Source organism: Eublepharis macularius, chromosome 14 (genome assembly GCF_028583425.1).
Source record: "Eublepharis macularius isolate TG4126 chromosome 14, MPM_Emac_v1.0, whole genome shotgun sequence".
NCBI classification, from domain to species: domain Eukaryota; kingdom Metazoa; phylum Chordata; class Lepidosauria; order Squamata; family Eublepharidae; genus Eublepharis; species Eublepharis macularius.
Genome location: NC_072803.1, coordinates 16,172,631 through 16,195,016, shown reverse-complemented (window position 1 = coordinate 16,195,016; position 22,386 = coordinate 16,172,631). Strand labels below are relative to the sequence as shown.

General features: G+C 46.1%; 1 protein-coding gene across 3 annotated transcripts in view; it reads right to left on the bottom strand.

Annotated features, from left to right (window-relative positions):
- The window catches only part of ETS1 (ETS proto-oncogene 1, transcription factor), a 118,360-nt gene that overhangs the window by 47,893 nt on the left and 48,081 nt on the right, over positions 1 to 22,386 (bottom strand). The window contains exon 1 of one of the 3 annotated variants that reach the window (XM_054998583.1): positions 21,401 to 21,730. The exons of the other annotated variants lie outside the window; for them this stretch is intronic. Coding sequence (XP_054854558.1) covers positions 21,401 to 21,482 — 82 coding nt within the window. The 5' untranslated portion in view covers positions 21,483 to 21,730. Of the gene's footprint in view, positions 1 to 21,400; positions 21,731 to 22,386 lie in introns of those variants that run through there. 3 annotated transcript variants of the gene reach the window in all.

The window sequence follows — 22,386 nt, the reverse complement described above, 5'->3', positions numbered from 1 at the left end:
GGCCTTGTGTGATGACGTCACTTCCCAGAAACATCATCATCACATCGCCCTCCCCAGGAGCATGCACACACTTTGCACGTGCACAAAGACATCAAAGTGCTGGGTCCCCGCCCCTTCGTCAGGAGGGTAAGGGGGACTGGCAACTCTAACTGGCTTTTACCCCAGAGCTGCCCGCTATTCACAGATTATTCATATTTTGAAAGGCTTGTGAAAAAGCTATTGTAGATGCTGTTTTGTTTATATTTGTTGTGAAGCCAAACAGTACATCCAAATTATCTACAAGTTGGGTTGCCAGCTTCAGGTTGGGAAATTCCTGACGATCTTGGGGGTGAAACCTGGAGAAACCTGGAGAAAGTGGGGTTTGGGGAGGGAGAGGACCTTGGCATGACATAATTCCATACAGTCCGCCCCAAAAGTAGCTATTTTCTCCAGGTGAACTGATCTCTGTGGCCTGGAGACCAATTGTAATTCCGGGAGATCTCCAGCCACTACCTGGAGCCTGGTAACCCTATCTACAAGCCATGTTGCCTTCTGATTCAAAAAATATGAGAAGGGAAATGAGAGGCTTCGGAAGGATCACCTTCCCTCATATGTTCCTGCCTGGGAGTAAAGATCACAGGACAAGGTCCTTCTGACTGTCCCATCTACCAAAGAAGCTTGGTTGGTGGGTATATGAGAGAGGGCCTTTTCAGTGGCAGCACCATGATTCTAGAACGATCTCCCCAAGGAAGTGCACCTGGTGCCCTCACCCTCCGTCTCCAGGAGGCAGCTGAAGACAGTACTAATCAGGACGGCATTTATATGACAGTTTTTTTAATTTATTGGTGCTTTAAAATTATGATTTTTAAACTGTATTTTTGATATGTTTTTATGTTTGTTCTGTTTATATTGTAAGCCACTTTGAGTTCTGTAAAATGGAAAAATGGCTAATAAATTTTAAATAAATAAAAAACTCAGCATATGTGTGCAGCACATATGCTTTACTATTGTTGGTTTAATTTGTATCATAAAAATGTAATTATTTTGTCCACTCCCAACCATGCTGAAAATAAACATAGCTTTGTAAAATAATAAGGGGTTCTAATGGTCTTTAGGTATTTATTTGCATTTCTGCCTCACTTTCCTGCCTAGCTGGCCTACATATTAGCTTATGACAGAAAAAACGAAAAGTAATTCAACAAAGATTTTAATACAAGACACCATTAATTCCATGGACAAGCACAGAAAATGTTGGGGAGAAGTTGCCTCAAAGGGACAGCTCAGTTTTGTTAAGCCTTTAGACATAAGTTAAGAGTGTATTGATCTATTTAACACACACTGTGTTTAAGAACTTAAAAGTATGTGACCAGATGCTCCAGATTTTATTGCAGCTGCAGTCAGCCACAATGTTTGCCCTACTGAAGAGGTACAATTTTGAACAGTTTGCCATTTAAAAGATGGCAGACTTTCACTACTACAAGCTACACTGTAAGCATATCATGCTGGAAGTTAGCCTCTGAAGACAGAAAAAACAATTTCTTTTAGCGCAAGGATAAAAATAACTCTACCCCCAAAATCCCCTACATGATCAGATATGAGAGATTCTTCTCTGCCTCCTCCTCCCTTCAAGATAAAGTAGGCTGCTTTTACCACAACCATGCAAAAAAGAAACCCAAGCAACCTAACTGTGCAACAAAATGGCTGCTTTGCTCTTCTCTGAGCCTATAAACCAATCAGTTTCAACTGATATCTCTTAATGACTGGCAAGAGTTCACCTCAGTCGCAAATGTGAAGGCCAGCCTCCCCCCATCCAAATTTACTGCAGGCTTTCTCAAACTTCACAGGCCTCCCTTAAGCAGGGAACCTTATCCTAGGGTGTCAGCTACTTAAAGACCCTGCTCCTATGCATTCAACAGCCACCTAACATGCAGAAGTTAAACAGACAAAGCTCTTACCATCCCTGCCACTTCCATATCAGAGAAACCTCTGTGGATGCTGTAAATGATACTTTAAACTACCGAGATATGTGAAATTATATGAACGGGATGCATGAAATTATACAAACATGCTCTCTGTAGCGAATAAATTGTCGTGCAGCCCAATTTTATGTTTACTCAGAAGTACGTCTTGCTGTGTACATAATCTGCATTTCTTCAATTTGCATCAACTGAATATTATATTATACCCGATATGCACCAGCTGAGAATAGGGCTGCCACATGGCTAGTAAGTAACTGGCTTGACCAACTCCCAGGACTTCGATCTGCAGAAATCAGCCAGGGAGAAAACAAAAAATCAGGACATGGAGATTAGTAGGAGTACCTGCTAATTTCTGCAGATCAATGTGAAAGACACAAAAGCAGGAGCCGGTTTTAAAACAGCACCAACTTGGCAACCCTGGCTGTCCTCAAAAGAACAGCAAGTCAGCTTTCTGGAGCATCCTCTAGTAATGCATGCACACACGCAAGCCACAGCAACAACAAAAAAGTCCAAGAAGTTCCATGTTCAATCATCTGCAAAGGCAAAAATTAGTGCACCAAGCCAAAATTCCCACTGGCACAGCCCTCTGTAATAAAAGCTAACTGGAACCCGGCACAGTTTGCCCCTTGCTGCCAAAGTCCTAGTGCACCTGGGAAAAATGCGAGAAAACTCTGGAATCAATAAATATTTATTATGCTGTCCACAATATTTGGACTGCGAATGTAAGCATGGCCTAACGCCAGCAAAGTGAGAAATCTCTTGGCCGGCCTAGCGGACAAATTGAACTTGATATCTACCTTCAAAACTAAACTATGAAAGAAAAGGGAGGGGGGAGACCAAGTAGCCAGCGTGAAACAGTTTTGTTGCCAGAAAGGAGTCTGGGAACGAAGGCACAAGGTGACTCTGTCTGGTATTGAAACTGAATCTTAACAGCTTTGCTAGTTGGTCTAAACTGTGAAATTATACATATCAGCACGTGTACACATACTGTACCAAAGGAATGAGACATGAGGGGGATGACAGAAAATGGAAATGACATTCAAATGATGGAATGAACTTTCTATTTCTTACAGAGGTTCCGTCCTCTGCTCTCCTCTGCTCACATGGTAGGAGTCGATTAGTGATTCCATCTGGGCACAAACCATCATTCAGTTGTTCCATCTGAACTGGAAAACTATGGTTCACACTTGCTGTCCAAACCAAGACAGAAAATTTATTTATTGCTTAATATTTATATTCCGCCTTGTTTGCCATAAAGAGAAGCTTACAAAACCATCCCAAACTAGCACCAAAACGTTAAAATCAGACTAGGAAACTTTACACAAGCATAAGCTGCCCCCATATCCCCCCATGAATCACAATCGATCTACCAACGATCTCTTTAGAAGGAAGACCCTGCAGGATTCGGCCAAAGTAGGGCCCCTCCTCACTTCCTCCGACAAACAATTCCTGAGTGTTGGAGCCACCACTGTACAGGACTGAACCTGAGAGGGTGGACCAAGGAATGACTCTGAAAAAGGCCTGAGGTGGTGCACAGGTTCAAGTGGGTATTACAACACAGAGCGGAACTACAAGTGACAAAAGGCACAGATTGGACACTTGCCAGCTTCCCTCCAGTTTTGATGGGAAATGTAGGCATCCTGGTCTTGCTGCTTGGCTCTCCGACTGCTGTCCAATGGACTTTTCAACTGTCACTTGTCCAACATTCCGCCAAGCTGCCTACATTTCCCATCAAAACTTGAGGGAAGCTGACAAGTGTCCAATCTGTGCCTTTTGTCATCTGTAGTTCCGCTCTGTACAGTCTACCGTCCTGAAGGAGCACCAATCATATTTAGTCAGTTCAGACGTTATGGCAGACCAATTTCTGCTAAATCAGAAGCCAACAGCTGGAGAGAAGGAAGGTCAGGAGTTGGGGTATGACCTCAGCACGAATCTTCTTGACGCAGCACCAAACCATAGTGTTACATCTGACCAACCTGTTCTTGGAACAGGCCTTTAGAGAAGAAACCATCATATCTCTATAGTACTCGACTGCTTCACCACAGAATGAAACTTGTGCATATAATGATGTAACGATTATTTATAGAGTGGCTTAAAGTATCTCATGTGCATTATCTTGAGACACCCTCACAACAGCCCTTTAAGGTGGGCTTGTATTATGATCCCATTACTACATATAGAAAGGGAGGGGCTGAGGCTGAGAGACTTTCTGACCCTTATCATAGCTTGCAGCTGAGGGACTGTTTGAACCAAGGCCTTCCTATTCTTACATTACACCAATCCTCATTGTGCCTGTAAACACTCAAAATATACCCTGGGTTAAAGAAAGCAGCGTCTAGCAACTTGAAGCATGAGGCAATTTTCCATATGTTGCTAAATGTGTTTTTGCTTTTTCCTGTCAGGGCAATTTGTTTTAAGGCTGGAAGAAGAGACCCTTAGATCAGACCAAAGGCTAGGGTTGCTAGTCTCCAGGTGCTGGCTGGAAATCTCCTGAAATTACAACTGATTGCCAGGCCACAGAGATGAGCTCCCCTGGAGAAAATGGCTGCTAGGAAGGGTGAACTCTACGGCATTATACCCCACTGTGGCCCCTCCCCTCCCCAAACCCTGCCCTTTCCAGGCTCTACCCTAGGGTTGCCAGTTCCAAATTGGGAAATTCCTGGAGATCTGGAGAGTGAAACCTGGAGAAAGGGGGTTTGGGGAGGAAAAGGACCTTGGCATAGCATAATTCAATAGAGTCCACCCCCCAAAGTAGCCATTTTCTCCAGGTGCACTGATCTCTGTGGCCTGGAGACCAGTTGTAATTCTGGGAGATCTCCAGCCACTACCTGGAGGCTGGCAACCCTACTCTACCCCCAAATCTCCAGGAATTTCCCAGCCTGGCAACCCAATCAAAGGCCCGCCTAGTCTAATATCTTGTTTCCACAAATGCCCAGCCAGATGGCTCCAGGAAGCCCACAAGCAGGGCAAAAAAGGGGCACTTGGTCTCCCCTGCTGTTGCCTTCCTACCTGCCACTGATTCAGAGGTTTACTGCTGGGGGGGGGGCGTTTATCATGGCCCACAGCTGCTGAAAGACCTCTGTGAATTCGTCTAATCCCTTTGCAAAGACACCTAAGGCAGTAGCCAGTACCCCACTGTGTGACGCCGAATTCCAGAAGTTGTGAAGTGTGAAGAAGTGCCTCCTTTTATCTCCCCGTTATCTACTGCCAATCAGCAGTAGATAAAGCAGTGGGTTTTCCCGTATAACAATAACAACATTCGATTTATATACCACCCTTCGGGACAACTTAATGCCCACTCAGAGCAGTTTACAAAGTATGCTATTATCCCCCCTATCCACTTTCTCCACGTCATCCGTATTTCACATCCTCCCATACTCAACTTTTCCTAAATTTCTTTTTTTTTTTAAGTTCTTTAGATTTTGTCTCATCAGGAAGATGCTCTAAAACCTTCATCATCTGGATGCTTTCTTGCACCTTGTCCAGCTCTACAACATCCTTTTCTGAAATGGGGAGACCAGAAGTATACGTAAGCATTCCAGACGCAGATTTTGTAGAACAGCATTGCAGTCTTAGCTGTTGTGTTGACAATCCCTTCGCGAATAAATAGCCGGAATGGTGTACTGCTTAGAGTGTCAGATCTAGACTAACCAGGTTCAAATCCCCATGTGGAATCTCACTGGGTGAGCTTGGGCCACTCACTTCCTTCAGGCAACCAAGGCTGTACAAGAATAAAATAGAAGGCTGATTCCACACACGTTTAATGCACTTCCAATCCTCTTTGTGCGGAACAAAAAATCCACCTCAAATGATTGATAAAGTGCATTGAAAGTGCATTATCCAATGTGTGCGGAATCTCTAGAAGAAGAGACAAAATGCTAGAAGCTGCTTTGGATCCCCTCTGGGGAGAAAAGGAGGGTTTAAATATCCAAATATTCAATTCCTGGCACAGAATCCGCCTTTCCTACTGCCACTGCATGCTGTATTGAAGCTTTCACGGAGCATGAGTCTTTTCTCTTCCCTGCCAGTTCAGTAGATGCGTGGGTTTTCTGCTTCAGTGTGCTATCGCCCATTCACTCCATTTGGAAAGATCCTTTTGAAGCTTTTCACAGTCTGCAGGTTTCCCCCCATCCTTGGTAGTCTCTGCAAGTACCCAGCATCTACCAGATCTCTCCTATTAATATGCTTGTGGATCATCTCAAAGGTCGGTGAGGACCTTTGTAGAAACCATGTTGCATATTTTTTGGCTAGGAGATGAGCAATGTTCGCACCTGAGTTCTTTAAGAGGTCTTGTGCGCATGTCATCTGAAGCCAACGATTTGATCCCAACACTTTAATCTCTTCTCTCCCTAAGTCCTTCAGACGCCCGCTCTATACAAGAACTAAGTAAAGCAATGAAACCCCACTTCCTTACCACTGAAACTCACGCAGCAGCCCCTATCCTCCCCGCATTGTCATTTGAGAAATTACCCACATGTCCCTGTGCTTCTTTGAAGTTTTAATGAATAGAAACTTGCAGTGTTCTTCACTCAGTACCAACTGCTGCTCATAATCAGCTCTCAGCCCCTTGTTTGCTTACTTTTTTATTTAGATATTATTTAGATATTTATACCCCATTTTTCTTCCTAATGAGGACTCAAAGTGGCTCACTACATTTTCCTCGTCTCCTCCATTTAACCTCACAACAACAGCCTTGTAAGGTATGTTAGGCAGAGAGGCAGTGACTGGTCCAAGGTCAGATGCCAAACTTCCATGGAAGAGTGAATATTTGAACCCGGGTCTCTCATTTCCTAGTCCAACACGCTAACCAGTAGACTAAACTGCCATCGTAAATAAAAAGGGACAATTCATCCTCCATCAAACACTGAGAGAAAGCAACTGCACTAAAAATACTGACACAGACTATTATTATGGGGTAGCCAGGAATCCAGAAAAGATTTATATTATAAATTTCTCAGTGGCAAAAATACAATAAAGAAATAGGGCTACCAACCCACCCTTTACTCACGTGAAGCTTTTCAAGGCATGGAGCTAAATAATGCATGCCCTGTTAATGGCAAGCTACAGGAGCTGGTCCTGGAGTTGGCAGCTCCATCAAAGCAAAAAAGCCAAAAACATTTTGCCTTGGCAAACCACAGCCCATGGCAAATCAGCAGATGATGTGTGTGACTGCACTGCAATTGCATTGTTATTACACAGTTAATGGAGTCCCGTGATACCAATAACAGAACAGAGATCTGTGATACAATGAAATACCAAGAGCAACAACAAACAGATGTTTCCATTCCTGAAAGCTGGAATTGATCTTTCAATGGCTGTCTCTAGATTTAGAGCAACCAGATACTGCAAAAGCACAGAATTCCGGCACCTTTCAAAGCTGCGCAAACCAAGCCATTGTGACCAGTGCACTTTATCATGTGCTAGAGACTGCCTGCCAGTGGAGGCTCAGTAAGGGTTGCTATCTGAGGCTGCCTACTTGAGCGGCCACATTACTTCTACCACCTCTGCTCCGAACAGGTAACACGCCTTCCGTCCTCTTTGTCCAGCCAGCTTTGAACACAGTGCAGGAAGCCACAAACTTCCCGAACTCCAGCAATATTGTGAGAAGTGCAGTTTGCCACACTATATTTAATACTACCAGAGGGAAGGAATGAGGGGCATTGGAAAAGATGAGGGGGGGTGATGGCAGATTTTGGTGAGTGGCAGTCTCTGCGACAGTCTCACCACAGAGCACATGATGAAAACTTGCCTCTGCTGAAATTTTCTCTCTAAAAATATTAAAAGTACACTATTAAGATGTCAGAGCAGCGCTTCTGTCTCTGCAACTTATTCTGATCACCCACCAGCTGTGCACTTAAGCCTGCCAGGAGTTCGACAACCTGCCTGTTGAAGAGTCAAACAAATGCACTGAACTCCCTTGTGGGCTGGGATCTACATAAGAACAGCCACACTGAGGGCCAAGCTACAAGTGACGAATGACACAGGTTGGACACTTGTCAGCTTCCCTCAAGTTTTGATGGGAGATGTAGGCATCCTGGTCTTGCAGCTTGGCTCTCCAACTGCTGTCCAATGGACTTTTCAACTGTCACTTGTCCAACATTCCACCAAGTTGCCTACATTTCCCATCAAAACTTGAGGGAAGCTGACAAGTTGTCCAACCTGTGTCATTCGTCACTTGTAGTTTGGCCCTCAGTTAGACCGAAGCTCCATCCATTGCAGCATCTTTTTTCTTCCAGCGGCCAACCAGATACTTCTGGAAAGTCCATGAGCAGAGAGGGCTCAGAGGCTTTCTCCTGCTGTTGCTGCTCAGCAACAGATATTCAGAGATACACTGCCTCTAAACATGGAGGTTTCACGTAGCCATCATGGCTAACAGCCATAGATAGACATTTCTTTCATGTATCCCAGTTTCCTTCTTAAAGCCATCTGTCCACAATCGATCCCTAGGATTGCCACCTGACTGGAGGGGACAACTTTCCATCAACAGCAGCTAGATATGAAGAAAACAGCAGGAAATGCTTTCCACAGGAAGGGGCGGGGGCAGAATAAGCACTGACACCTGTTAACATTTGCAAAGCAAGTCGTGGTTAAAGATATGAACGCATATACTCGTTTTTAAAAACTGGACACCCAACTTGTGCTAGGCCTGTTTCAGAGTAATCGAGGCCTCTGTGCCTCTAACAGCCTTCCTCAAAGTCCCAAGAGGAACGTGCCTAAGAGAAAACCACAACTACAAATGTGAATCTTGCCCTGCATGTGAAACTGCTATTTAAATTACACATAGAGCTGAATTTGTTTGTCAAGTCGAGAGCAGATGTTGCCTACGGTTCTAAGAGTTTAGTTATGAAGTCAAGAAACCTGTTGTCTTAAAATGAAAGCAGACATGATCAAGATGGCTGCAGGGTCACAGGAAGCCATGCTGAAAGTCTGCCTTGGAGCAGACTGGTACCTTTTTTCTTCCGTTTTCCAGAAGCTCTACACCTTGAACAGCATGACAGTCCCCAAACCAACAGGTCCAGCTTTTCAGGGCCTGGAGATTCAGGGAGGGAGAATGCGACGGCTGTTTGAATTCCCACCTCTCATGTTTCTGTTTAAAGGCCCAGGAACCCTGCCAGAAGGAAAAGGTGGCGGCGCTATTCAAAGAACTCTTGGCAGAGAGAACTGGTAACCTTTTATGAATGTCAACCATACATAACACATCTCAGATCCATATGGTTTAAAATGTTTATGCTCCACCTTACTGGCCCTGTTTGATCCTCAAGGCAGCTAATGAAACATGCCTTAAAATCACATATCATGAAGTTATGGAAGGCCGTCAGCCCAACCAGTGAAAGTCATAATAATCCATAACACGAAGCACAGAGTCTTCAAACAGCTACCACCCACTTATCCAAAGCAGAAGGCCGTCCAAAACAAAAAAGGGCCTCTGTTCCCTTGGGAACATCCACAGTGAAGGAGCCGTATGAATCTCCCTCAGTAGGACATGCCACAGAGTGGGCATTCCTACTGAAAAGACCCTGTCATGTGTCCCCCCCAGATCACCAAACTTAAGCACAAGCGCTTTGAAGGTGACACAATATACAGGGAGTATCACAGGGTCCTTAAGATATCCTGGCCCCAGGTACTCTAAATATCCTGATCTTAATCAGCCAGAACGCCTTCAGCATAGGAAAAATCCTCCATGGAGCCTCTGAAAACAGGAGAGTGGCTGGCTCGGGGTACCTGTTTTGCCTCCAGATGGTCCCAAGTTCAAACCTTGGCATCTCCACTTAAAGAAGCTGATGTATCAGGTATTGAGGAAAGATCTTTTCCCACCTATCTCAGTGAGCCGCTAGGGGCCAAGCTACAAGTGACGAATGACACTTGAACAGCAAGTGTATTTCTCCCTGTTCACTTGCCCTCCACTCAATCCACTTGCTGTTCAAGTGTCATTTGTCACTTGTAGCTTGGCCCTAGCAGTCAGAGTAGCTGGATACTGGGCTACATGGCCCAATAGTCTACCTGGATGTAAAGCAGCTTCGTGTCTTCAAGCCCCTTTTGTGAGATACAGATTTAGCCCCAGGGATTCCCATAACAATTCTGCAGATCACAGCAAATGTAAGTGCAGGGTTGCAAATTGTACAGCCTGTGTTCAATCCAAGCTGGGCACATGTACTGGGGGAAATGACAGCTCTCCTACCCAGAGCTTCCTCTAAAGTGGACAACAGCCATTTCTTATTGGATGTTGTGAAGACAAGCTCTTAAAACACTTCCCTTTATATGGATGGGGGAGCTCTTTAGAGATGCAAAGCAGTCCTGCAATTTCTGAGGGCGTCTCCTTTAGTTGCAAATGCCCTGAACGATTTGGCTAGGATGCTAGATTGCTTTCACACTAAAGGACAGAGAGCGCTGCCAAAGGAAATGACCTGGCCATCAAGGTGCTGAGAGTTAATTAATGACACACATTGAAACCAGGCAAGATCCTCCTCTATTGTTACAGCTCACCATATAAGGTATCACTTTTCTTCTTCTTAGGAATGATCAAATGATTTTACTACATGATTGGGGGTTTACACCCAATATCCCCGCCCCCCCCAAATACAGGGCTGTCAACAAATGGTGTTTCATTGATAGAAAGAAAATTAGGTGTCTGGGTGCAATCCAGAATGACAAAAAGTAAAGGGGCTCTGGTATGATGGAAAAAGTAAAGGCAGCAAGATGGTTAGGTAGAAGGGGCACCTTTCCTAAGAGGCAAGGCTGGAGAGTCGGAGGCTTTTCAGTCTTAGAAAACTAAGGAGAGATATAATAAAGGTTTATTAAATTATGTTCAGGGTAGAGAAAATGGATAAAGAGAACATTTTCTCCCTCTTCCTTAACAACAGAACTCAAGAGCATCCAATGATGTTGTTGGGAAACAGCTTTAGGACAGACCAAAGGATATATTTCTTTACTCAATGAATAATTGAACTGTGGAACTCACTGCCAGTTGAGGTAGTGTGACAGCCATGAGCACAGGTGGCTTTAAAATGGAATTAGATTCATGGAGAAGACACCCACCAATGGCTACTAGCCATGGTGACTAAAGAGAACCTCCATATTCAGAAGCAGTAAATCTCTGAAACTCAGTGCTATGAGGCAACATCACAGGAATGCCTCGGCCTCTATTCGTTTGGCCTGAAGAGCAACTGGTTAGCTATTCTGTGAAACAGAAAATTGGACTAGATGGACCACTGGTTGATGCAGCAGGCTCTACTTAATGTCAAGTGACAATCCCAAAAAATACCTCTGAGCATGTGCAGAGTAATTGGAGCACTTGAAGCTGACCTTTGTGCATCACTTTAAAGATAAAAACGGGGACACGCATTCAACGCTTCTCTTTTATACCAAGGATTACTTCATAGGCTCCATCCCCTTCGTGGACTATATATGATTCCTCATCACGGACTGTGAGCTCTCTTCCTTTAATCTACAACCCCTGCCCTCCAGAGCCTTTACAACCGAGAAGGTAGCTGGCTCTTTTGAGGCAAACATCACTGCCTTAAGCTCAGCCAGACAAACTACACCTTTCCGGCCACAGTCTGTGATGTGACAGGCTGCACACAACATGGCACCTTAGTGCTCATGTATGTGCCACAGATGCGATGGATCCACTCAAGATGAAAAGATTAGACTTCTGAAGACCTTGATAAGAAGGCCACGTTCAGAAGAATGCTAGGACTTCACACTAACAATGTTAATAAAGCAAAAAAAAAAAAAAGAGGATACATTTATAAGTACTAGAAAATAAGGAACGTCCCTGGTAAACCAGGGCCACGTGGACCATATGTACAAGGTGTCAGACCACTGGTCTATGTAATCCAGTCCTGTGTACTTTCCCTGGAAGTGACACTCCAGGAACTTGAACCCAGAACCTCAGAGCCTTTTTAACTGAGGAGGCGAAGAATAAAACTTTCAGGCACAGATTGTCTTCCACTGAGCTCTTTTGTTTAGAAACCTGTTAGGATTTGATTTCAGGTTTGGTTCCCCCGGTCGTATTTTATTCTTTATTTATAAACCTCCTCATGTGGGATTGTACTCTCTAAATGGTACTGTGTATGGTAAGTGTACAGTTTCTACCCCTGAAGTTGAGGGGCTGGCAAGATCCCTCCCTCCCTGACCCACATCTTAAATACTTTGTGGTGTTTTCCTGGCATTTCCCTGTGGGAAACCTCAGTGACGTCAAGCCACATTTGTGAGAAATTTCTCTCACCGAGTATCTGTATGTGAAGAAGGAAGCTTCAACCCTCGAAAGCTCATACCCTGGAAGTCTAGTTGGTCTTTAAGGTGCTACTGGACCTAAATCTTGCTCTTCTACTACAGACTAGCAAGGCTACCCACTAGGAACATCTCTCACAGAGGTTCCAAGTCCTAATGACAAGTCCCTAAACACTCGTTAAAGTGACCACTTTAGGCCCAGGGGCCTTTGTTTTTGTGTGCTGCTGCAGAGACCAGCCTGACTTTGGCAGAGAGTAAACACATTTGGGGCACACAATTTTACACTCACCCCAAACATCTCTATTTAGGATGGTCCTTTAAAAAAAAAAAAACAGCAGATGCCTTGTTAGTCTGCTGCAGGCCCAATTAAACTCGCGGCACCGTAAAGACTAAAAAAAAAAAAAATGCGGCAGAAGTTGTTGTGAGCCAACACCCACTCTGCCAGATGCACGCAAACACACACACACACACACACACAGGTGCAGAGAAAAGAAGGGCCAGGGGAATAGAGGCCAGAGAACCCAGTATTCTAGAACTTGGGTGTGTTATATGACAAAGCAGCACACAGAAAAGCCACAGAGAGAAAAATTCAAATCCCTACTCGACCATGAAGCCCACTGGAAAAGTAGTCCTGCTCTTTCAGCTTAACTTTCCTCATAGAGTTGATGGAAGGATAAAAGAAAAGAAGTTCCAACAAAAATGTGACAAATAATTTATCTGTCATCCTTCCTCCTCTTGGTTATAACTTTTTTTCATCAACTCCGTCTGTTAAAACATTTTTATTGAATTGCAGCTGTTTGGACATATGAGTATTTATGCTGTTGTTGGGGGTCAGGGCCTTGCCTGCTTTCTAGGATTTTTACCTTCAAAGGCTTGTCAGTGGGCTTTAAGAGTTTATCACAGGGATGAAGTAATGTTCCTATCGAGGGCCAGTGTAGTGCAGCAGTTTGAATGCCAAACTAGGGTCCGGGAGACCCTGTTCAAATCCTCACTCCGCTACTGAAGCTTGCTGGGTGACCTTGGGTCAGTTACACCCTTTCAGCCTAGCCTACCTCACAGGGTTGTTGTGAGAGAATAAAATGGGGGGGAGGAAAATGCGGGTGTTTAGGTTCCCATTGGGTAGAAAAGTGGAGTGTTGTAAATACCACAATAAAAACATTCCGTGGGGACCGAAGACTTGGCTTTGGACAGGGTTCTTGCCCCTCTAGGGTGTGTGGCTGGACCTCACCATGAGATGAATCTCCACGGGAGGCACAACATCAATTGTGGAAACCATTAAAGTGGGGGATGGGGATTAAGACCCATAATTAACAGCGATGACCTCTTGGTCTTGCAACATGACTTCATTTGCTCAACACAGAAGCTGCCAAGTCTAAGCTGATAAGAAATCATTTTTTGGTTTTTAAGCGCTCTTTCAGCCAGAGTTTGAACTTTGGGTCAACTTTAAAAATGCCCGCAGTCTTCCAACGCACAGGAAGAATCAGATTTAAACTTAATGGGCTTGTTAACGTGCCGGAGAGAAAACGGATCGGAAGAGAACTGGGAGGAAAAAGCCTCTCTCACAACCAAAGTACATGAAAACGCCAGATTTTCTTCTGATTCGCACCCATTGCAAGTCCCCAGAACCCAAGACAACAAAAAGACTCTTAAGCTCCCTTTCTTCGACCCACGCACAAGTCTCTGCACCAATGACTGCTTTGGAGAGTTAAAGTTTAAACAGCTCTCCCTGGCATGATCTGATGGACAAATCAAACCTCCACAAACTCAACCTCCCCTTTGGGGGGAAGAAAAAATCTGCATGCTAGTTCCTTTTATTCTCTCAGGGTTCATCAGCCAGATAGCATCATCACACTCAAAACACGTGTATGATATTCCAGTTGCACTCTTTGCTGGAAGTGACTGTTATTCAGTATGACGTTGCTTCAGACTCTTTTATGTAGCCACTTGCCTCATCTCCAGTGGTGACTAATAGTGCAATCCCATACAAAGTTACTCCAGTCTACGCCCATTCACTTCAGTGGTCTTACTGGAATTACTTTGCATAGGATCAAGGCTTTTTTTCAGCTGGAACGCGGTGGAACGGAGTTCCGGAATCTCTTCAAAATGGTCACATGGCTGGTGGCCCCGGCCCCTGATCTCCAGACAGAGGGGAGTTTAGATTGCCCCCTGGAGATCAGGGGGCGGGGCCACCAGCCATGTGACCATTTTCGCCAAGGGCGATTTAAACTTTTAAAAACTCCCCCCCCCCGTTCCAGCTGACCCAAAGTGACATCATTGGCCCTGGGACATGTGCGCGCACATGTGGTGCCACAGGCACCACCTCCCACCAAGAGTTGCCCCCTGTGCTGGCAACCCACTGAGTTCCACCACCTCTTTTCCCAGAAAAAAAGCCCTGCATAGGATTGTAATGAAAGAATCCCTTCCAGTTGAGCACTGACAGCAGCATTTGTGTACAAGAAGAGAGTTGCATTTTTCCCCTTTAAGGCTAATGATACACTATAAATTGTTAACATAAGAAAGTGCAGAAAGGCAGGCTAGTAAAAAAAGGTGGTCTGGTTATTTTTATTAATTATTTCTACATTTTTATCCTGCCCTTCCTCCCAAGATGGCATACATTATTCTTCCCTTCTCCATTTTATCTTCACAACAACCTTGTTAGGCTAAGAGAGAATGACTAGCTCAAAGTCACCCGAGAAGCTTCTGGGGCAGGTTTCGAACCTGGGTCTCCCAGATCCTAGCGCAACACTCTAATCACTATACATGCGGGCTTACATACAAAACATATTTACAAAACTACATTGTACAATACAGACAATGAGTTGGATTGAGTCAGCTTTTTTTGCTCAGTCTTGCCCAGTTCCCTTCCTTATTCCAACAAAGCTTTTGTCCATGCATCCATGCATCTGACGAAGAGAACTGTGGTTCTCGAAAGCTTATGCTACAGTAAAGTTGGTTAGTCTTAAAGGTGCTACTGGACTCTTTTCTATTTTGCTACTGCAGACGAACACGGCTAATTCCTCTGGATCTTTGTCCATGCAGGTTGCATAATGCCCATCACAGCCCCTTTGAGGGTCAAAGGACACTGCCTGCCCCTTCTCCTCTTTTCCATCAGTATAAATACTGGCTGGATCCAGCCCAATATTTGTAACAGGGACTAAACCAGTAATGATCCACTAAGGTTATGTTTCAGGAAAGAAAATAGGCCATAGGTAGAATCTGCACTGAAAAATGGCATTCCTATAGCATGATGAATGCTCAATACATACATGAACTAGAGAGAGCCAGAATTGTATAGTGATTAGGTGTTAGCCTAACAAGGTTCAAATCTCCATTCAGCTATGAAGCTCATTTGAAGTCCTTGGGCCAATTACTTTCAGCCTAACCTACCTTACAGGGTTGTTGTGAGGACCAAACAGGGAGGGGACAACCACATCTGGGCTGCATGAGCAAAGGACCGGAGAGACAGATACGCATTTATTTGATTCAGTGTCGCTTTCCTCTGTCCAAGTACTCAGGGACCATTGCAAGCCTTGTTTGCATGTTAAAGGGAACACGCGTACTTCTTGCTTGTACATATGTGCATCTGTTTTTAAGAAAGAGCCAATGCGTGTTCACTTTACACATTAAACCAGGGATCAGTACCTAGATAAATGTGGGATTTAAATCACACACTCAGTTGTACACATGTTGAATGTAGCATGAGAATTATGCAACGCATGTATAGAGAAAAATCAAGTGTGTGTGGATTGTACATGTGTTCACTGTCACTTTCAAATTGTGTTGCTTGGGCAGCTCCTTGTTGCAAATGACGGGAATTGCCAGAGGAATTACGAAAAAAGGCAGGGACATTTTCCTCTGAAATATCCTGTACAGGCAGCGGGGAATCCCTACCCTGCAGCCTATTTCCAAAAAGTTATCCCTTCCAGCCAAGAGGCCAAGTGTGGCATAAGTATGGCAAAAGCCCAGGATACAAGTACACTGCGGGAACTGCACACACTGTTGAACATATCTCATTTCCCAATCAATTCATGTGCAGACGTGTCCCAAGTATGCTATTTGTTTTTTATTTATGAAGCTCTCCCTTCCATGTAGATACCCAAGGCTGCCAGCAAAGAATGATTTCAATACCAAAAGAGAGCCAACGCACACACAGCATCATCAATAACATCCACCAAAAAAAAAACCCAGTTCAGGTTAAAAGTGCTCCATTGAAACTGGATTAAAACTAAAGAGTCCATCCCCTGATGGATGAAAGAAATCTTGCCACTTAGAAAAGCCTGCGGGCTGCACGCCAGGTCTGTAATGCCTTGTGACCCATCAAGAAAAACAAAAGCCTTGCACTGCAGCTTGCGCAACCTTCACCACCCTATTTGTGTAGTCTCAAGTTGCTAGAAGTTTTATCGATCCCTGGGGTAGCAATCCCCAGTGTGGCACCCAGGGCACTCTTCCCCCAAAGCAAAGAGCTAATTCTGGCTTTTCTCCACCTCACTGGAACAGGAGGTAGTTCAGAAGAGCCCAGGAGGTATCGCTTTGGGGTCTGGAGGAAGGCCCCATTGAGACACAGCTATCTCCAACATAGGAAGACACCTAGCTTGGAACCTGTCAATGTTCTGTGACTGCTCCCACCTCCCTTGGTTGGTCCCACTACCCGTTCTCAAAATCCCAAAGAGCTCACAGGCTCAACCAGTTTGGAAACTCCTGCCCTAGAAAGTCAACATAAAGAGCTGGTGTTCTGCATTCAGCCTAATGGGTACCAGCCAGTTCTTCCCAGATGTGATTACTTGAAGAGGTAATTCCCTTTATACCAGTTACAACCAATCAGGACCTCCTGGAGCCCTAGTAGATTTTAGTTGGTATTTTTTTTTTAATTTTATGGGCTTGTTTTATGATTTTTAGCTTGCTTTTCTGTTGCTGTTGTTCTGATAGGTTGTTAGTTTTTAAAGTCTACTCGATGATGCTTTTTAAAAAACTAAATGAGTCAGCTGTACTGGCTTTAATTTGGATTTTTAATTGTTGTACTTGCCTTATTTTATAGTTGGCTTTGACCAATTTCTCTGGAGAGGCAGCATATGAAATTTCCAAATAAATAAATGAGCTAAGTACAGAGAGGGCATCGACTCCCCGGACAATCCACAGACAAGCAATCTTGTATCAGTGAACCAGAACCATTGTCCCCTAGTTATGTTGGACACAGGCCACTTAAGACTTTCAAGGAAAGCCCTGACATCTCAGATGGAGCTGAGATGGTTACTGGAAGCCAAAACAACTGATCCATGGAATAGTCAAGTGAAAGCTCTCCTCTGAGGCCACTTTCAAATAAGAAACTTTTCAGTTTAGAAAAGAGACTATTTGGGGGAAGACATGACAGTTTTATAAAATTATGCACAGGGTTGAGAGAATGGAGAGAAGTTTTTTCTCCCTTTTCCAAAAGACTAGAACTCGAAGGCATCCAATTAAGCTGTTGGGCAACAGATGCAGGACGGACAAAAGGAAATACTTTGCTACACAATGAGAGATTAACATGTGGAATTCACTGCCAGGAGATGGCCACAGGCACAGACAGCTTTAAAACAGGATTAGACAGATTCATGGAGTGGCTACTAGCCCTGGTGACTACAGAGAACCTTCACATTCAGAGCAAGTCAACCTTTGGATACCAGGGGCAGGAGACAACACCAGGGAAAGGCCTTGACCTCTCCACCCTGTTGCTGGCCCTCCAAAGGAACTGACTGGCCACTGTGTGAGAGAGGATGCTGGACTAGTGGGACTACTGGTTTGATCCAGAAGGGATCTTCTTATGATCTGTTCTTGAGAAACACACATCTTCAAAACTCACGTATCTGTTCCCTAGACCAAAATTCAGAAAGTTCCGCAATAGCAATGAATCAACTGAGTTGGAGAACATACATAACATTTAGATAATCAAGACTTTGATTTACACAGATCTGTCTGCTGGTAGATTCACATGTGGAATGTACTAGTAGAAAGGGATACCCAAAACTGCCCATTCAGATCTGGGTATCTCTGGCTAGACTTCTTTGTCCTGCAAATGCCTCTAGCATGATGAACTATGGACATCTATCAAGTCTTTTGTTCACTCTGGCATGTTCAAAATTGCTTTTGCAAACTAGAATTATTTTTCTCTTCCCCCACTTCTTCCCAGGTTGTTGCTATCCCTCTAAATGACTAAACATTTTTGTGAGGTAGTGACTATTGTGGATTTATTTATGAGGCATGTTACCATCATGATTTAGGTTTTCTATAGTGCTTTACAGTATACATTACCTCAACCATCTTTACAATAACCCTATAAAGTAGGCTCAGAAAGGGAGGGGCTGAATTTAAAGAACAGTGGCTTGCCTATCAGCCACATAGCGAACATCTACGGGGTTCTCTCACGCCAACTGCTTCACTCATTTTGTGTCTTTTTTATGTATGTTAAGATAGTCTAGTCTGGATAAAGTATACATCTTTGAAGAGCATCAAGTAGGCCCTGTCTTGGTGCATGCTTTGGGTCCAACCTAACAATTCCTTCCAAAAACACTGCACAGAGCTCCGTAGAGCTAAAACGTTTAGAGCAGTCTGTGCTAGGTGTGCCCATCTTTCCAGAATGGTATTGATGTCCTTTAGGAACCCACAGGTAAGACTTAATTTTAGTTGTCACTTTTCCTTCTCAGCATGCCACTCAACATCACATCAGCTGGCATGCGCAGAAGTCCAAGTGAATTCTCCTAGACGCTTGAGAGTCAATTCAGAAATGTGAAAGGCCACGACAGCCTACAAAACTGGACTCCAGTCCATGACAGCATACAATAAAAACTTGCGTAAGACACCACAGGGATCCGGTTTTATTTTATCAGCAAAGCAGAAGACCCAAAAAGCCGATTGTTGGGACACAGGGTGAGGAGGGGAGAGTTTAAAAGGGCTGGAATTAAACTCATTTTTACCCCCCATGTAAGTTTTGCTACTGGCCTTTGCAGGGGGGAGGGGCAAGAGCATCACAGTCCCCTTCCCCTCCCCTTGAAGTCAAGGGCTGAAGGGTTTGCCTTTGGGGACCAGCTTTCAAGTCATCTGAGGTTAGAACGTATGCAGCAAACCTCCCCACTGTATGCCCGGACTGGGCTTTGTGTTAACCACAGACAAGAACAGCTAAAAATTAATGATGGTAACGGTAACGTAGCAACATGTTACTGAAACCATCTCTCAAGATAATATCAGACACCCGCCTCTCCCTCCCCTTCATCATACAATTTTCCCAGCCCTTGCGGGGGGGGGGGGGGACAACTTAGCAACAGCAGTGCAGAACACTGATAAAAATCTTTGATGAGATATTTAAAACTTTACACAAATGCCATTTCAAAGTCTCACGGGGCTGCTGAGCTGATTCTAGCACATTCTTAAAGGGGAAGATCACCCCACCCCTCCCACCCCAAAGACCCCCACACAAAGGATATTATTTTTATTATTTGAATACATAGGCACTTCTGGACAGGGGAAAGCAAGTTTGGGTTTTGTTTCTGTGCACCATTTTTAAAGCTATATATACGTTTTTAAAAGGGGAAATGAATTTTCTGAAAGCCAATATATGAAAATAATTCCATCTCCCTTGAATTCCTTGAAAGTCCTTATTTGAATTTCCTCCAAACCTTCCTTCCTTCCATGTTACTCCTCCTCCAGCCCCACCCTCCAGCGTAGGATGTTGCCCATAGGGAAATTTTATCTCCACAACAGCCCTTCGAGGTAGGTTGTCGCTAAGAGAGAGCGACTGGCCAGACATCACACAATAAGTTTCATGGCGGAATGGGAATATGAACCCCTCCGAACTTGCCAACCGGTCCAAGCCTACCCAGGGTACCACAAAAGAAAACTGAAGACCAAACACTAAAGCAAAAGAAGCCTTTTGGAGTTTCCAACTGAAGGAGGCATTAAGAAAAGTCAGGGAGGAGGTGAACCAAGCCATCTTGAAGGCAACAGTTTCTTCTAACTCCCCCCCTCCCCAAACTATTTTCTCGAAATCTGTTCCTTGGCATCACCAGAATGTGCTGCTTTCAGCAAATCCCAACTGCCATTAAAAAAGCGGTATGCAATTTGGGCGCCGGGGAGGGAGACGTGCTAGGTTGCAGCCCACACAGCCTCACTGCTTTCCTCTCCCACACTACTGGAGTACAGTACAGCTGCGTGCACACGCAAATCGAGCGCACCCAAAGGGAGGGGAGAGAGGAGACTTTTGAGGGCTTTCCTACGGCAAGGGGGTCCAGACTAGGGTCTCCTAGGTCAGCGAGCGAGCGAGCCGCCCCTAGGTTAGCCAAACAAGGAGCATCTCCCCGGCCTCCCTTTTGAAGCTGGTATGGTGGGAAATGAGGAGGGGAGGCAGGAATGATTACAATATACACTCCTGTTTGAGAGAGTGTCCGCTGGGGAGCTGTGGGAATCTACAGGAGAAGAACAAGATTCGGGTCCAGTAGCACCGTAAAGAACAACTAGATTCCCAAGGTATGAGCTTTGGAGAGTGAAAGCTCTCTTCTTCCAAATGTCTCTGACCAAGGGAGCGGGAAGGCTCACACCCTGGAAATCTAGTTGGACTTTAAGGTGCTACTGGACCCGAATCTTGCACTCCTCCCAGTTCGGCTCCCTTCCCCCAGTGAAGCAGAGATGAATATAAAGGCTGTAGTAGAATCCGACCCTCCCTCGGTAAGGAGGGGGGGAGGGAGATCTCCAGCGGTACATCAAACGAGCCGGCAATGAAACGAGCCGCCCTGGACTGGGGGTCACCGAGCAGTCATCGGGACAGACGGGGAAAATGTTCTCCGCGGTCTTGTCCAGGGAAGCAGACAGGGAAAGAGGAGCCATCCCGCAGCGAAAGCGGACCGCTCCTAGCCAAAGGCACCCTGGGTCCCTCGGAAATTGATCCCCAAGAGCCCAAGGTGGGGCAGCCAACCTCCTGGTAGCGCCTGGAGATCGCCGGCATGAGAACTGATCTCCAGGCGAGAGAGATCAGATCCCCTGGGGGAAAGGACTGCTTCGGAAGGGGGATTCGATGGCATTACATCCCACCGCGGTCCCTCCCCTCTCCAACCCCCGCCTTCCCCAAGCAGCACCCCGAATTCTCCAGGCGTCCCCCAAGCAGGAGTTGGCAACTCTGCCGCGAGGTCCCTCCGGCGACCCTCCCCACCCTGGGCGCAGCAGCTGGGAAGATGCAACCGACTTACCCGGAGAAGGGAAGAGATCCACGTCGACTTTCTCCGTCTTGATGAGGGTCAGGGTGGGCTTCAGGTCCACGGCCGCCTTCATGGCGAGCGAGTCTCCCGCGGCGCGGCGCGGCGCGGCGAAGGGCTGCCTGGGGGGTTCCCGGGGGCCTGGGCTGGGCAAGCGCCCCCGCCCCGCGCGCCTCTCCCGCGCGTAAAGTTGGGGCGACGCGAGCACGATTCCTCCGCCCGGCCGGCTCTCGGGGCCGCCTCGCTCGCCTTCCCTCCTCCTCCGGCGCGGCCCGACGGGCTCTGGGGCTCTCCCTTCCGCGTTCCCTTCTTTCTGCCGGGGCGTTTCTCGGGCGAGTCGGCTGGGCGCGCTGGTCCTGCCCCCCAGTCCCCAGCCCAGGAGCGGTTACAGGGCGAGGAGTCCTGGGCTGCCGCGGAGGGGAGGAGGCGAAGGAGGGAGCGCGGGGCCGGCCTCCGCGCCCTGACAGCGGCCGGGGGAGGGACGCGCCTGCTCCGCCCAAGCGGCCTGCTTCAAACGCCCGGCGGGGAGCCGCCCGCTGCCCCCCGGCTGGCGCGCTGCGGGGAAAGGAGGAGGCTGCCGCCGCCGCGGCTGTCTCCACCGGGACTCGCCTCTGCCCACCAGCGGAAGGGAACGGGCAGAGGCAGACGCTTTAGCTGCCCCGCTCCTTTGACTCCGTACTAATGAGTCCGGAGTAGGGTTGCCAACTGTGGCGCTTGGGGAAGGCAGGGCTAGGGAGTGCGGAGAGAGCTGCCAACCTCCAGGTGGTGGCTGGAGATCTGGAATTACAGCTGATCAGTTCCCCTGAAAAAAGTGGCTGTTTGGGAAGGTGGACTCTATGGCATTATACCACGCTGAGCTCCAGCCCCTCCCAAGCCCTACCTCTCCAGGCTTCAAACACCCCCATCTCCAGGAATGTCTCAACCTGGAGCCAGCCACCCTAAGTTCAGCAACAATGTGCTGTCATTCTCCACTGCTACCA